This window comes from Lepus europaeus, chromosome 17 (genome assembly GCF_033115175.1).
Source record: "Lepus europaeus isolate LE1 chromosome 17, mLepTim1.pri, whole genome shotgun sequence".
Taxonomy (NCBI): Eukaryota; Metazoa; Chordata; class Mammalia; order Lagomorpha; family Leporidae; genus Lepus; species Lepus europaeus.
In genome coordinates, this window is record NC_084843.1 from 15,460,593 (window position 1) to 15,476,894 (window position 16,302).

A 16,302-nucleotide genomic window follows, 5' to 3' on the forward strand; every position below is an offset into this window, starting at 1 on the left:
AGCTATTATTAGAAGCACAAAAACTTACAAGTGCTGGTAAGGGTGTAGAGAAGAGGAAACTCTTGCCCACTCTTGGTGGGATGTAAATTGGCACAGCCATGGCGGAAAACAGTGTGAAGGTGTCTCTAAAATTAAAAATAGAATGACCCTGTGGTCCAACAAGCCCACTGTTGAGTCCGAGTCCAAGGGGAACACGTTTGCTATACCTACACTGCCATGTTTACTGCAGCGGCTCCCACACTAGCCAGGAAATAGAAGCCATCTAAGTGTCCCTCCTTAGATGAGTGGATAAAGGAAATTTGATACAGGTACCATGGAGTACTCTTCAGCCATGAAAAGGGATGAAATCTTGTCATTTGCAGCAACATGAATGGAACTGGAGGTTGTTTTGTCAAGTGAAATAAGTCAGGCACAGAGAGGAAAATACCACCCATTCTCACTCCTGTGTGGAACCCAAAGAAGTTATCTAATCAAAGTTAAGAGAATAGTGGTGGTTACCAGGGGATGGGAACAGGGGATGGGGAGACATTGACTAAGCATTGCTAAGTTACAGTTCTGGTGTTCTGTTGCATGGGGGATGACTACATGTAATGACAATATATGGTATGTTTCTCTTGGGGAAAAAACTCTGGAGTTCAGGATTTTGGATGTTTTCATCATAAAATGGTAGATTTGGAAGAGATGGAGATGTTTGTCCTGGTGGGACATTATGCAGTGTATACATGTATAGAAACACCACATGGAAACCCACAAATATGTCTGATTTTTGTATGTCAGTTAAAAGTTAAAAAAATATTTGAAAGGAACACAAACTGAATCTCTTTGGATTCTGTCATTCTCTAATTAGAAAAGTCTATTTGTTTACAAACAGTTGTTCTTAGAAGTGTCTGCCAGGGCTGGTGGGTGAAGGAAAGACAGATAAACGTGATGCAGTCTACTCTTCTGTGCGTGAATGTCAAAGTCATCTCTGGGCCTAGAGGACTTGGTGGTGTCACATATATTCCCAAAGGGGAATGCTTGCAAAACGCAGGTGCCGATCCCATCGTACCCTTTGTGGCTGGTGCCAGCATTTGCGCTGGCTTCTTTATCCAGACCTGCAGAAAAGCCAAGAGGTGAAATGATATTTCCCTCTCTCATCATTACTCAGCATAGCTTGGCTTGCTTGCTTAGCTAGGAGAAATTCAAGTGTCAAGAGAAACCGCAGCATTTCCTTTCCAAAAATGCCTTCTCCCTTACCGCTAAGAAATCCACTGTGTTCTAATATTGTTTTGGACTGGATGAACTTGAGAATTTTGAAAAATACTTTTTTTTTTAAATGCCAGTCCTTCTCAGTAGCTGGCCTACTCATATTGCAAGAATTTGAAAGCGCTTAAGCTGGAGTACATGGGAGGGTCACCCAGGAGCTTACTCAAAAGTAGATCCCTGGCACCCACCCCCAGGTGAATGAGACCGAGAAATCTGAAATTTCATTATTTTAAGTGTAATTGCATTTATTTTTTAATTTATTCAAAAGGCAGAGATGGGGGAGGGAGAGAGAAACTGAGAGCTCCCATTCAATGGTTCACTCCTCAAATGCCTACAGCAGCTAGGGCTTGGCCAGGCTAAAGCCTGGAGCCAGGAACTCAGCCTGGGCTTCTGCATGGGTGGTAGGGACTCAAGTTCTTGAGTCATCACCTGCTGCCCCTGAAAGTTCGCCTTAGTCAGAAGCTGGAGTAGGAAGCAAAGTCGGGACTCAAACCCAGGTACTTTGGTAAAGGATGGAACATCCCAACTGGCGTCTTAACTGGTAGGCCAAGCACCTGGCCCAGGAACCTGTATTTTAATGCATGGCACAGGGAGCTTTGATTTGGGGGACCAGCAGAGTTACCTTCAGGATGACTCTGGATGATGTGCCCGGCTAGTGTTGCACTGTAAGTGTGCTCTTTGTAAGTCAAGCCCTAACTGCTGATGTTAGAGCTGCACTTGACCTTGGCTAAATTCTTGCCTGACTCATAACAATTTCCTGATTTGTAAAATTAACATGGGAGGAACAGGAGTGTAGGAGTGAGAGGGACCTGGACGCGGTAGATGAGTAGGTTGCTCACGGCTCTGAAGTTCCATTTCCTCATCCATCAAATGGTGACAGAACAAGAACATTCCAAGTTTGTGAAAAGATAAAATTAAAAAATAAGTTTGTTTTTGGTGCAAAAAACTTGGAAATCCATGCAAATGAGGGATCTTCAGATATTTCATGGGAAATTTGTATTATGAAAAAGCCATGGATTTCAAAATGCTTTCAAAATAAAATAAACTTATCTTTAATTCCATTTTTTCTCATGAACATCTTGAAGTATGTTCGTGGTACCCGCGACACTATGAGAGAGGAGAGATGAGAGTGAAATGAAGTGACTTTTGTGTGTACACCTAGCACCATGCCTGTAATTTAGTAAATGCACAATCAGTGTTACTCTCCTTCATTCTTATAGGAAGAATTAAAACAAACAAACATAGTCTCCACTAACACTTGGCACAGACTTGTTAAGGGAAGTGGGTTCTTACTGCCCAGGTAACTAGGTTTTTGCCTTTGCACATATCACCTTAAAAGTCAGTGCTCATTTAGAGATCTTGATAGCATACCCCTGGCTAATTCCCTTGGAAAATACTGAGTTCTATCGTAAATACAGGTTTTCCAGAGAGATCCCAGCAGGGCGATAAGGAAACGCGGTGAGCTGCACTGGCGGTGCCGTGGGGAGAATGCAGATCGTGTGTTCTGCCCGGAACGCACCTGCTCTCGGCGCACACCTCACGAGAAGCAGCTTGCTTCTCAGCGTTGAGCCACTAATGGGTTATTTGGGCTGTCTTGCTCAGACTCTTTTCAGGCAGAGGGAGAGCATGACCCAGGCCTCAGAGAAACAATGGGCCACTGTGCGCGTGGTGTAAGTGAGCCCTTTGCTGGAAGGTGCTTTCTACACTGAGTTTCAGCACGATCCGCCCCCATCTTCCCCCTGCCAACAGCATTTTTATCATTTGGAAAAAAAAATTCATCTTTGTTCTTTCTGTTGGTTGATAAATTTGAAGTCCACTCTTCTTATCCCATATCACATTCGCTTAAGTACCTTTGAAATTCAATTTTTGTCTATCTCATTGATTCTCTGAGTACCCAAATCAGAAAAGGTTTTCGACAGCAGAAAAGACTGGTGAGCTAGACCTGCAGGTGTCTCCGTGGACGGAGGGCTGGACTTGCTAGGCCTAGGGCAAGGCATCCCTGTAACTCCTGTCTCTGGAGGCTGCACTCAGGAGACTGACAGGGCAATCCCCTTCAGCCCTGTCATGTGATCTTAGGGTCTAAAAGGACCCCAGGAATTCTCTGGCCCAACCCCTTTTGTTTTATGGAAAAGGGAAACGGGACTCCAAGGGACCTACTCAGGTCCCAGATTATCTTTTTAAAACGACTGCCTGCAGTGTGTGTATCAGGAACTGTATGCGCCCAAGGAGCCTTGTAATAGACCTCCAGCAGGTTGAATGAGTTCCCATGTTAAGATCAGGAGGCACTCTCGGGTAGAACAGACTAGAAACCAGCCAGCATATGCTAATCAATGGCTAAATAAATATTGATTGAGCTCCTTTGGTGCATGAGGTCCTGGGGACCTGTGGGAGGGAGGAAGGAAAAAGTGAACTTGGATTTCATTCCCTCTTCAAAGAACATCCAGGCTATAGTGAAGTCCCGCTGGAAGATGCGGGTTTTTTTTCCAAGTTTTTTTTTTTTTTTTTTTTAATTGGAAAGGCCGAGGTATGGGGGGGGGGCGGTGAGACATCTTCCATCCACTAGTTCCCAGGTGGCCCCAATGGCCAGAACTGAGCCAGGCTGCAACCAGGAGCTTCATCTGGGTCTCCCACATGGGTGATAGGGGCCCAAGCCCTTGGGCCATCTTCTACTGCTTTCCCAAGCTGTTAGCAGGGAGCTGGTTTAGAAGTGGAGCAGCCGGGACATGAACTGGCCCCCAAATGGGATGCCAGCATCGCAGGCGGTGGCTTCAGCACACTGCTGGCCCCTCCAAGGTGCTTTTTAAATCAAGATAGAGACATGTTGCAGATGGAACTATGGGATATTGAATATGATCAAATAGTTAATGGCCCAGTAGTGCAGTCCAGGAGAAGTTTGGAGGAGACAAGAGGAGACAGGGTGCATGTATGTGTGGTCCCATGATTATTGCCTGGGAGAAGGCTCACTTCGTGCTTGTGGGATCACCAGGTGACTAACTGGTTGTGGCCAGTGGTTAAGACAGCTTTTGGGATGCCTGCATCTTATACTGGAGTTGCTTGTGTTCCAGTCCTGCCTCTGCTTCGAATTCCAGCCTCCTGCTAATGTGCGCCCTGGGGAGCAGCAGGTGCAACCTCAAGCAGGTGGCTCCCTGCCACTCTTGTGGGAGACCCAGGTTGCATTCACAGCTCTCAGCCCTGGCCTGGGGGGCATCTGGGGAGTGAACCAGCCAATGGGAGACATCTGGGGAGTGAACCAGCCAATGGGAGACATCTGGGGAGTGAACCAGCCAATGGGAGATGGTTGGTATCTCTGCCTTTCAAATAAATCAAATACATTAAAGCTATTTATAAATATGTGGCTTATTTGATAGGGAAAAAATGATGGGTCCGTTACTGCCTCCCTGTTGGACTCCTTCTGTAGGATGCTCTGTCCTCACCTGCACCTGCTGTCATCTCTTCCAGTGGCCCACCCTCAGGACCCTCACCACCCGTCGGAGAAGCCTGTCATCCACTGCCATAAATGTGGGGAGCCATGCAAGGGCGAGGTGCTCCGCGTCCAGACCAAGCATTTCCACATCAAGTGTTTCACCTGCAAAGGTACCGAGCCCCCGCTGCCCAGCTTCACGCCACACCAGGTCCCCGGGGTGCAGGGGGATGCCCTCAGGAGCCCCAGGGTTGGACTGGACTCCAGGCAGAGACCAAGTCCCTGTAGGAAAGGAGCTCCATGGGCCCTCACTGGGATCTCCCTGAGGTCCCTGATGTGGGAGGAGGGAGTAACCCTATGCAGGAGCAGCAAAAAATGCAGTTTTGTGCTTTGTCCTTTGTTTGCCTTTCAAAGGAGGGGTGCCTTCCTGCAAAGTAATTGTGTCCAATGTCTGTTCCTAATAGGAGGACTAGAAACCTGAAAGGTTGGGGTGCCATGTCTCTGGCGCTTGTGTGTGTGGAGGTGTGAGTGTGGTGAGATGTGAGATTGAACAAGAATGATTGGGAGGTCTCTAAGCAGAAAAAAATGCCTCCCATCCAAGAACCACCAATTTGCAGTTGATTTTCAATGACATACCTCCTGTTGGAGCTTTTTTTTTTCCTAAAGATTTAATTATTTATTTTGAAAGTCTGAGTTTTAACCCCTATGCCAGTCCCATGTTTTGGGGTTTTATATATATATATATATATATATATATATATATATATATATATATATATATTCATTTGTTTGAAAGGCAGAGTTAGTTAGAGAGAGAGAGAGATGTCTTCTACCTGCTGGTTCACTTCCCAAGTGACCACAGCTGCCAGGCCTGGGCCAGGCTGTAACCAAAAGTCCAGAACTCCATCTGGGTCTCCCACATCGGTGGCAGGGGCTCAAGTACTTGGACCATTTTGAGCTGCTTTCCCAGGTATTTGCAGAGAGCTAGATTGGAAGTGGAGCTGCCAGAACTTGAACTGGTGCTCGTATGGGATGCTGGCATTGCAGGCAACAGGTTAACTTCCTGCATCACCACAGGGACCCCTGTTAGGAGCTTTTAAAGATTGGCATGTTAGAATAAAATACACTGTGTCATTCTAGGTCCCAGGCATGGCTGACTGGGGACAAAGTAGTAGTGTGTGTTTATTGTTTGCAGGTTTATTGGAGAAATTGCACTCGAGCTGAGAGCATGGCTCGGTAGCTGAGGGGGCAGGTGCACTCCTGTGAACGAGGTTTCATTTTGGGGATCTGTGGGGCCAGACATTCAGCATTACCATCCTACGCCACCCATCCACAGCCAGGGACGTGCTCAGGTAGGCACCTAGGCTACCTAGAGCTCAGGTAGGCACCTAGCTTTTCTGGAGTCCACAGTGTTTTTTTGACTGGGCATAAACTTCTCAGGAGAAAGAGCACTAGCATACGTGAGCTGGGTGTGCTTAGTGCACAGCTAGAATTAACCATAGTGTTGTGCATTCAGGATTTTTGCTAAATGAGTAGGTGATAGCTGCTCTTCCCATGGGAGTGGGGAGGGAAATGTAAAATAATGGATAGGTCCATTTGTCCCCTGTAGTGACAATTCTACCACGTACCTATCTTATAACATCAAGTTGTATACCTTAAATATTCACAATGAAATTTATTTTAAAAAAAAAGCCATTGTAATCCATAAGCTGTACACTGGAAATTTATATTCATTAAATAAAAGTTTAAAAAAAATAAAAAAAAATAATAAAAAAAAGATAAAAAAAAAAAACAAATGCTGCAGACATCTTATATAGAGAAATGATTTAATCCTTCTGAAAACCCCTATGAGTCAGTTGGCCAAACCTGAGGTTTTCAGACAACCCAGGTTGGTCATCAGGAAATAATGAGGTTCACACCCAGGGAGGGTGCTGACTGTGCTGTCCCCTGTGTGGCCGAGCCCTGCCCTTGTCATTCAGCAGCTCCGACATCTACTCACCCAGATGTGAAGTTTGTAGATTCTATGTACACCTGCCTATATGTACTATATGTGAATAACTGAATAACTGAACTAGAGCATGTTGGAGGAAAAAAAAATGTTTTCTGGTTCCACCTGGTTTGGCTAACTTGGAGTCAGCATTCTAATTGGTTTTGTTTTTCCATACATTTCTTGAGACATGGTTCAAGGGGGCTAGATTTGGTGTGAAATAAACACAGCACATAAATGACCACAGCCCTGTGTGCGTTTTACATTCCTAGTGTAAGAATGCACTGTTAGCCTCAGATCTGGCTGTCCCTACCCAACACATCAAGTATTGGATACCTTAAAATTTTTTAAGGTATATGAATTTCATGTGTTTCATAATAGATTTAGAAACAGAGTGATACTTGCACACTACCCTCTCTCCCATCCACACTCTCACCCTCCCTCCTCCTTCCCCTCCTATTCCTTCTCTTAATTTTTACAATGATCTACTTTTATTTTATTTTATTTTTATTTTATTTTTTGACAGGCAGAATTAGAGAGAGACAGAGAAAAAGGTCTTCCTTCCATTGATTCACCCTCCAAATGGCCACTATGGCCGGCGCGCTGCGGTCGGCGCACTGCGCTGATCCGAAGCCAGGAGCCAGGTGCTTCCTCCTGGTCTCCCATGCAGGTGCAGGGCCCAGGCACTTGGGCCATCCTCCACTGCCTTTCCGGGCCACAGCAGAGAGCTGGACTGGAAGAGGAGCAACCGGGACAGAATCTGGCACCCCAACCGGGACTAGAACCCGGGGTGCCAGCGCCACAGGCGGAGGATTAGCCTAGCGAGCCGTGGTGCCAGGCTTAGTTTACTTTACACTCATGAGATTAACCGTACACTAAATAAAGAGTTCAACAATTAGTGTGAAGAAAAAAACACTGTTCCTCAACAGTAGAGACAAGGGCTGTAAATAATCATTGAGGCTCAAAATGTCGGTTTCACTCCTATATATTACATTTTTCATACACTATTATTTTCAGAATAGAACCGCATCAAGTAATTAGACCACACGTTCATTTATCCCCTGGAGGGTGGAATCCTCTTTCCTTTCTTTTCTCCTCTAGTTTTAATCTAATGACCAAATGTGAGTTAGTTATGTTGGAAAGCTGCACCGTGTTCTTGGTTTCGTGCTATAAATATGTCCCCCAAAGTTAAATGTTTGTGTAAATTGAATCCTATGTTAAGAGCATTTGCTACTCATGGGCATTCTTTTTGTTTTTTAAGATTTATTTATTGAAAGAGTTACACAGAGGCCGGCGCCGCAGCTCACTAGGCTAATCCTCCGCCTGCGGTGCCAGTACTCTGGGTTCTAGTCCTGGTTGGGGTGCCGAGTTCTGGTCCCGGTTGCTCCTCTTCCAGTCCAGCTCTCTGCTATGGCCCAGGAGTGCAGTGGAGGATGGCCCAAGTGCTTGGGCCCTGCACCTGCATGGGAGACCAGGAGGAAGCACCTGGCTCCTGGCTTCAGATTGGCACAGTGTGCCAGCCATAGTGGCCATTTGGGGGGTGAACCAATGGAAAAAGGAAGACCTGTGGCCTGAAAGCAGTGGAAGATGGCCTAAGTGCTTGGGCCCTGCACCCATGTGGGAGACCAGGAAGAAGCATCTGGTTCCTGGCTTCAGATAGGCACAGCCCCAGCCATTGCAGCCATTTGGGGAGTGAACCAACGGAAGAAAGACCTTTCTATGTGTCTCTTCCTCTCACTGTTTGTAACTCTACCTCTCAAAAAAATAAATAAAATCTTTGGGGCTGGCGCTGTGGTGCAGCGAGTTAACACCCTGGCCTGAAGCGCCCTGGCTTGAAGCTCCCATATGGGTGCCAGTTCTACTCCTGGCTGTTCCTCTTCCGATCCAGCTCTCTGCTATGGCCTGGGAAAGCAGTAGAAGATGGCCCAAGTCCCCTGGCCCTTGCACCCATGTGGGAGCCCCAGGGGAGTCTCCTGGCTCCTGGCTTCAGATTGACTCAGCCCCAGCCGTTGCGGCTATTTGGGGAGTGAATCTGCAGATGGAAGACCTCTTTCTGTCTTTGCCTCTGCCTCTCTCTATAACTCTTTAAAATAAATTTAAAAAATCTTCTAAAAAAAAGAATTATAATGAGAGCCACATGTGTAATTCTAAATTTTCTCATAGTGATATTAAAAGGGTATAAAGGGACAGGTGCTATTAATTTTAATAATATATGTCCTTTAACCTTGTGATTGATATAAAAATGATCAAGAAATTGTTCTGTGTTTATACTACCTTAGCAACACATCTCCCTATGGACTGGCCACATTTCTAGCGCTCAGTAGCCACATGTGCTTAGTGGCTACCAGATTGGAGGGCACAGTTGTAAAGATTCCGTGAGGTCTACATTCTTTTTTTTCTTTTCTTTTTTTTTTTTTTTTGGACAGGCAGAGTGGACAGTAGAGAGAGACAGAGAGAAAGGTCTTCCTTTGCTGTTGGTTCACCCTCCAATGGCCGCCGCGGTTGGCGCGCTGCGGCCGGCGCACCGCGCTGTTCCGATGGCAGGAGCCAGGTGCTTCTCCTGGTCTCCCATGGGGTGCAGGGCCCAAGCACTTGGGCCATCCTCCACTGCACTCCCTGGCCACAGCAGAGAGCTGGCCTGGAAGAGGGGCAACCGGGGAGGTCTACATTCTTGTGGACCTCTCTAACCCAGAATTCTCGCCAATGCCACATTCCTGCTCTCCCCTGGTGAGTGCTCGGCCTTTTTCATTGCTTCATCCCCTGATGGACCTCATTGCTCTTCCTGCGCTTCGCAGAGTACTGCTGACACGGGGGAGCTGTTTCCAGGTGACTTGGCTGTGGACCTGGAAGCATGGAGAGAGGTTTTAGCACAGATGGGCGGCACGCGCCTCTGCGTTCTCAGGCTGTCTCCAGCACAGCACACTCTTCACTGGCCTGGGCGGGCCTACCTTTCCTTCCTTCATCTCCCTCCTTCCCCATCCTCCCTCCTTCCCCATCTTCCCTCCCTCCCTCCCTCCCTCCTTCCATTAGCAGACTTTAATTTTTAGATCAATTTTAGGTTTATGGAAAAAACGAGCAGAAGGTACAGGCAGGCCGGGGCCGTCTGTCCTGCGTTCAACGCGGGTGCCATCTTGGCAGGACTTCCTCTCTCTGCGAAGGCTCTTCTCCCCTGCATCCCAGTAAGAGCAGAGCCTTGCATTTCCTTAGGGTCTCTACTTTTTACAGATCCGTTAGGATGGTTTCCCACAAGTAACAGCAACCTGATTTCTGAGGAATTCTGTTTTCCTCCTAGCTCAAGTGGCCCAGCTGTAGCTGAGTCCTAACCTCATAGTTTGATTTTCCTCCTGTTACACTGAAAGTGGAGTTGTGATGTTCAGAGAGCTCCCGTCCTGGGCCACAGGATTTAGGCGGGGAGCACAGGGTGTACAACAAGTGCAGCTGCTGGTCCAGAGCCTGCTGACTGGCCAGGAGGGGCGTCCAGGTTCCGTGGTCTCGGGGGCAGCAGGACTTTCTCCCTGGAAATGCCCACCCCTCCTTCCCACTCTCATCCCTGCTTCCCTCACACATCTGCCACGGTGACAAAGCCTCCCATTGCTTGGATAGGGTAGTGATGGTTTTCCACAATTTGCACAGTAACATGGAAGGGTGACCCTTTTTCTTCTAAAAATAGGACCTAAAAGAAGGGAGAGAGAAGACACTGACCATCTGACAAGAGAGCTAAACAAGTAAGAAAGTGGGAACGGGTTGCTGTGGAGAAATTGGAGACTACAACCCAAGCTTTAAGCCATGACATTGCACAGTTAGCTGTAACGGGATCAGGGCTGGTGAGCAGGAGTTTCATCAGTGAATCTGTCTCTCTTCCTGAAATGCCTGACGTCTTGGGACCTGGTGGTCCAGGAGCTGTTCATTTACTAAGCTGGACACGCACTCCATACAGGATTTTCACAGTTGTGCGCGAAACGTCCCTGGGAAAGAGCAAGTGGGGGAAACTGAACACCGGAGGAAGCTCATAGAACGAATTCCCACTCGTCTCCCTGGAAAGTGTTAAGGAGATGAAGAGCGTGGTTTATTTCGTGGATGGATTCTATAATTAAATGAAAAGGAGATCCAAAACCTTCTGTTAGCACTCTTGATAAACAAGAGGGAGGCGAATGTGGCTGCAGGGCGTGGGTGGAGCTATTTATTCTGTGTCAGCATGTGGTCACTTTCCCTTCCTTCCTTGCCCTCAGCAGCATCCACACCACTAACTTCAAGGCTTTGCTGTAGTGCCGGCCACCTATGCTGGGACAGTGTTCCAGTGGTGGGGCTTTTTTTTTTTTAAAGATTTATTTATTTATTTGAAAGTCAGAGTTACACAGAGGAGAGACAGAGAGAGAGAGGTCTTCCATCCAATGGTTCATTCCCCAATTGGCTGCAAAGGTCAGAGCTGTGCCGATCCGAAGCCAGGAGCCAGGAGCTACTTCCAGGTCTCCCACATGTGAGCCATCTTCTACTGCTTTCCCAGGCTACAGCAGAGAGCTGGATTGGAAGTGGAGCAGCCGGGGCTCAAACCTGTACCCATGTGAGATGCTGGTGCTTTAGGCCAGGGCGTTAACCCACTGTGCCACAGCGCTGGCCTCCAGGGCGGTTTTTTTAATGTACCACCTTGTGTGCACTGTGGCTGGGTGACAGGTCATATGAGAGAATGAGAAGCCTGAAAACAAATGGGAAGCATTCATTTTGGTCTGGGTTGTGTGTGTTGCTGTGCAGATCCTACTGGAGATGCTTCCCGCAAGGGACAAATGATCAATGGCTGGCACTTCTGAGTGTCTCTTTAAATTGAATTATGATTCATTTTAATTATGCATGGCATTTTTTATTATTTTGATGTATTATTCATTATAATAATTGTTTATCTTGAGCGTTTTCCAGGGTGATGCCCCAGATCCATTTTATCTGCCAGAAGATTCTAGAGCATTTAGAAACGATCAGGCAGCAGGGAGATTGCTCAAAGAACCAAAAAGACCGTTCAGCCAAAGGTCTATGTTTTCAGTGTTACCTGCAGAAAGTTACAGCTACAACCTAGAGCACAGATCTGCTACATCTTCCTTCCTTCACACCTATCATGTGTAACATATTTTATTCATTTATCTTCAGTCCCTATTAGTAACTTCAATGAGGTCAGAGATTCAAGTCTTACTTATTTATTTATTTGAAAGACAAAGAGAGCCTCCATCCACTGGTTCACTCCCCAAATTGCAAGAACTGGGGCGAATCCAGGAGCTGGGGATGAAATCCAGGTCTCCCACGTGGGTGGCAGGGATTCACATACTTGAGCTGTGACTGCTGCCTTCCTGGGTCTGCATAGCAAGAAACTGGAGTCAGAAGCTGGAGCTGGAAGTCAAACCCTGGTTTTTGTTTTGTTTTGTTTTTTAAGATTTATATGGAGTTGCAGAGAGAAAGAGAGAATGATCTTCCATCTGCTGGCTCACTCCCCAAATGGCACAGTGGCTGGTGCTCAAGTACCTGGGCCATCTGCTGCTGCTTTCCTAGGTTCATTAGAAAGGAGCTGGACCAGAAGTAGGGCATCTGGGACTTGAACTGGTGCTCAGAAGGGATGCCGGCATCACAGGCAGCGCCTTACCTCCCCGCGCCACAGCACCGGCCCCTCAAACCCAGGCACTGTGCTGTGGGCCTTGGGCATCATCCCTGCTACACCATGCTTCCCGGGCCAGAGTTTTGGCTGTTTTTGTTCATTGTTGTGTAGCCAGGGCCTAGAACAACACGATAGGTGCTCAGTGAGGTGAGCAGCAGCTGGCTGTGTGTATATATTTCTTTTGAACATGAGCAGAAGTAAATGTCCAAGACGCATCAGGTGTTCACTGTGATATGCGTCCTCCAGTGGTCAGACAGGAACAGTATCTTCTCAACAGAAACAGGAAGTGTAAAGATGTCTATCGCCAGTTACAGAGCCCCGCGTCTGCCAGGCAGGCAGAGCAGGTAAGACTCTCCTGAAGGCTACTCCGAGGCCGTTCGTCAGTGAGCGCTGGCTGCTGCTTTGTTTTACTCTGGTTTTGACCCTTAGCCTTCTCGTCTGGGCTCAGGTGGGCAGATTGGATATGGGTTATTTTGGGACTCAGCTGGAAAACTGATAAAAACCCCAGAAACGTGAGAGCCAGTTCCTATATTCCCCAAGAGCTGAACTCTGGCTTTTAATAACTACATGAATCTTATCATTCAGAAAAATAATAAAAAGCAGAATTAACCAGGATTCAAAAAAAAAAAAAAAGTATAGTATTAACTCCCTTCTTCCCTTCTTATTGCAAATGAGAAACTGCTTTTATACTGCCATTTGTTTATAAAATGATAAGCCTAAGTATTTTATCTTTGAATTTCCTGCCATGTTGTTTCCTTGTCAAATAAATGTAATTCAAAAGTTTTAAATATTTATGGTGTTGAATTCCAAACCAGAGCAGGATAAGGGCCCGTCATTTCTCCAACTCACACTGCTCAATGATTTGTTTATTCTTGAGTCTGTTATCACCAGAGGGGCTGACAGCTTTTTGTTTTGTGTTGCCTGTCAAGGGTGTTTGTATAGAAACAGCCTTGGGAAACAGAGGTAGTGTGAAGGCCTCTTCAGAAACTTCATAGAGGGGCAGGCTTTTGGCCTAGCGCTTAAGACACCTGCGGCTCACGTGGGAGTCCTGGATTCAAGTCCTAGCCCCACTCCTGGGTTCAGCTTCCTGCTACTCTACACCCTGAGATGCAACAGGGGATGGCTCAGGTGGTTGGGTCCTTACACCCTCCTGGGAGGCCCAGATTGAATTCTGGGCTCCTGGCTTCAGTCTGCCCCAGCCCCAGCCATTGGAGGCATTTGGGGGGTGAAGCAGCAGACAGTAGCTCTCACGGTCTGTGTGTCTGTCTCCCTGCCCCTCAAACGATAAAAATTGTTTATAGTTCATGGAAAATGCATACTATGAAAAAAACTATGCACAGATTTCAATATTTTTTGCACAAAAATAAACTTCTCTCTTAGTTCCATTTTCCGGTGGACTTTCTGAGGTCTGGGGCTACTCCCCTCCAGAGTGGGAGGCAGCTTGATTTGCTGTCTAGCATTGTAGCAATAACGTGTGCCTCTGGAGCCAAGGTTGGACAGGTCTGCTTGCAGCTCATTATAAAAGATCGGGGATTCACAACCTCAGGATTCCTTAGCTGTGGCACAAACCCCCACTGTAGGTGCGACATCCAGCAAGGCTTCCTTCCACTGCCCGTGGGGAACCTGGGAGAGTGTGGAAAGCAGTAACAAATAGGAAGCTTGTGCCCCTGCTATGCTATGACAGTCTGTTGCATGCATCCATGAAATGCAGGCAAGTAGGGGCCAACATTGTGGGACAATGGGATAAACCACCACTTGTGATGTCAGCACTGGTTTGAGCCCCAGTTACTCTACTACTGAGCCAGGCCCCTAATAATGTCCCTGGGAAAGAAACCAATGATGGCCCAAGTACTTGGCCCCTGCCACCCATATGGGAGACCTGGATGGAGTTCTGGGCTCCTGGCTTTGGCTTGGTCCGCCCCCAGATACTGCTGCCATTTGGAGAATGAACTAGAGATTGAAGATCTCTGTCATTCTGCCTTTCAAACAAACAAAAACGGGGGGAGGAGGGAACAAGGGCAGGTGAACTTGTTAGCTTGCGAGTAGGTTAAAATTGCAGGTTGTTGGCCAGCGCTGCAGCTCAATAGGCTAATCCTCCACCTGCGGCGCTGGCACACCGGGTTCTAGTCCTGGTCGGGGTGCCGGATTCTGTCACGGTTGCCCCTCTTCCAGGCCAGCTCTCTGCTGTGGCCAGGGAGTGCAGTGGAGGATGGCCCAAGTCCTTGGGCCCTGCACCCCATGGGAGACCAGGAGAAGCACCTGGCTCCTGGCTTCGAATCAGCGCGGTGCGCCGGCCGCAGCGGCCATTGGAGGGTGAACCAACGGCAAAGGAAGACCTTTCTCTCTCTCTCTCTTTCACTGTCCACTCTGCCTGTCAAAAAAAAAAAAAAATCCAGGTTGTCGATAACTCTAGGGACATGTCCATGAAAGTGTATTTCTTGAGAAACGTATGCTGCAGTCCACCCAGCTTTATGAAGGAAGAACAGATTTTCTGGGCACGCGGTCTGTGTAGCCGAGGCTGTGGGAATGTTAGCAGTACAGAGGAAGGAGGCATGCTCCGGTTGTCCTCCAGCATTGTTCAAGCAAGCGTGAATCACGTTCCTGGTCCCTTTCATCCCCTGAGCCATGGTGTGCCCCTTGCTCAGACCTCCTCTCTGCACAGCCACATCCATGACCTCTGCCATCTCATGGCTCAAATGCCACCCGCATCCCGGCAACTCCCCGGGCTGCACCTCTTCCCCGTAACCTGGGCGGGGTCCTCAGTGGCCTTCTAGCATGTCCAGTCAGCATCTGGACTGGAACCCCAGCGCCTCACGCCATCCCCACCCCAGGGCTTCGCTGGCTATCTCAGGGCAGCGGCTGTCCAAGTTTCCTTCTCGATTGCTCTGGCTGAAATCCTTGGAGTCATTCTCGACTCCTCCTCTCCCCTCAAACACCACGCCCTCCGTCAGCAGGTCCCTTTGACCCTGTGTCCATGGAAATGCGAGGTATGACCACTTGTCACCGTCCCAAAGACAAACACATCTGCATGGATTAATAACCCGCACAGGTCTCTGCACTGCCCCTGCCTGGCATGTAGCATCCAAGATGATCCTTAAAACAAACCAACTGCTGTCACCTTTCCCAAGAATTCCCTCTGCTTTCAGAATGGAACCCAAAGACCTCAATGTGGCCTCTAGGGCGCCCTCCCCACCGTTTCTCTCTGACCTCATCGCCTGCTGTTTTTTTTTTCTCTAGCTCTGGCTGTTGAGCTACACTGTTCTGCTTCATCATTCTTCTAGAAGATGTATCTATTTGTGTATTTGAATGTTTTCTGGGCCAGGCTGAAGGCAGGAGCCAGGAATTCCATCCTGGTCTCCTGCACGGGTATCGGGGCCAAAGCCCTGCACCATCTTCCACTTCCAAATGCATTAGCATGAAATGCGATTGGAAGCAGAACAGCCCTCTGCTATGGGATAGCAACTCTTTCTTTTTTAAAAAATATTTATTTTTTTTATCTAAAGGCATAATTATAGAGAGGCAGAGGCAGAGAGAGAGAGAGAGCGGTCTTCTATCCGCTGGTTCATTCTCCAGATAGCTGCAAGGGCTGGAGCTACACTGATCCAAAGCAGGAGCCAGGAGCTTCGTCCGGGTCTTCCATGTAGGTGCAGGGGCCCAAGGACTTGGGCCATCTTCTACTGGATCAGAATAGGAGCAGCCAGGATGTGAACCGGTATCCATATGGGATGCTGGTACTGCAGGCAATGTCTTTACCCGCTAAGCCACAGCACCTGCCCCATCAACTCCTTTTTTTCTTTAAAGATTTATTTTATTTATTTGAAAGACAAAGGTACAGAGAGAGGTAGAGAAAGAGAGAGAGGTCTTCCATCTGCTGGTTCATTCCCCAGATGGCCACAACAGCCAAAGCTGTGCTGATCTGAAGCCAGGAGCCAGGAGCTTCTTCCAGGTCTCCCACGTGGGTGCAGGGGCCCAGGGATGTGGGCCATCTTCTATGTTCATCCCAGGCCATAGCAG

At 47.8% G+C, this 16,302-nt stretch overlaps 1 protein-coding gene across 1 annotated transcript in view; it reads left to right on the plus strand.

Moving 5' to 3' along the window:
- Positions 1-16,302, plus strand: part of ABLIM1 (actin binding LIM protein 1) — a 171,455-nt gene that overhangs the window by 12,183 nt on the left and 142,970 nt on the right. Inside the window, exon 2 of the mRNA XM_062215055.1 lies at positions 4,705-4,839. Within this exon, the coding sequence (XP_062071039.1) occupies positions 4,705-4,839 (135 nt within the window). The remainder of the gene's footprint in view (positions 1-4,704; positions 4,840-16,302) is intronic.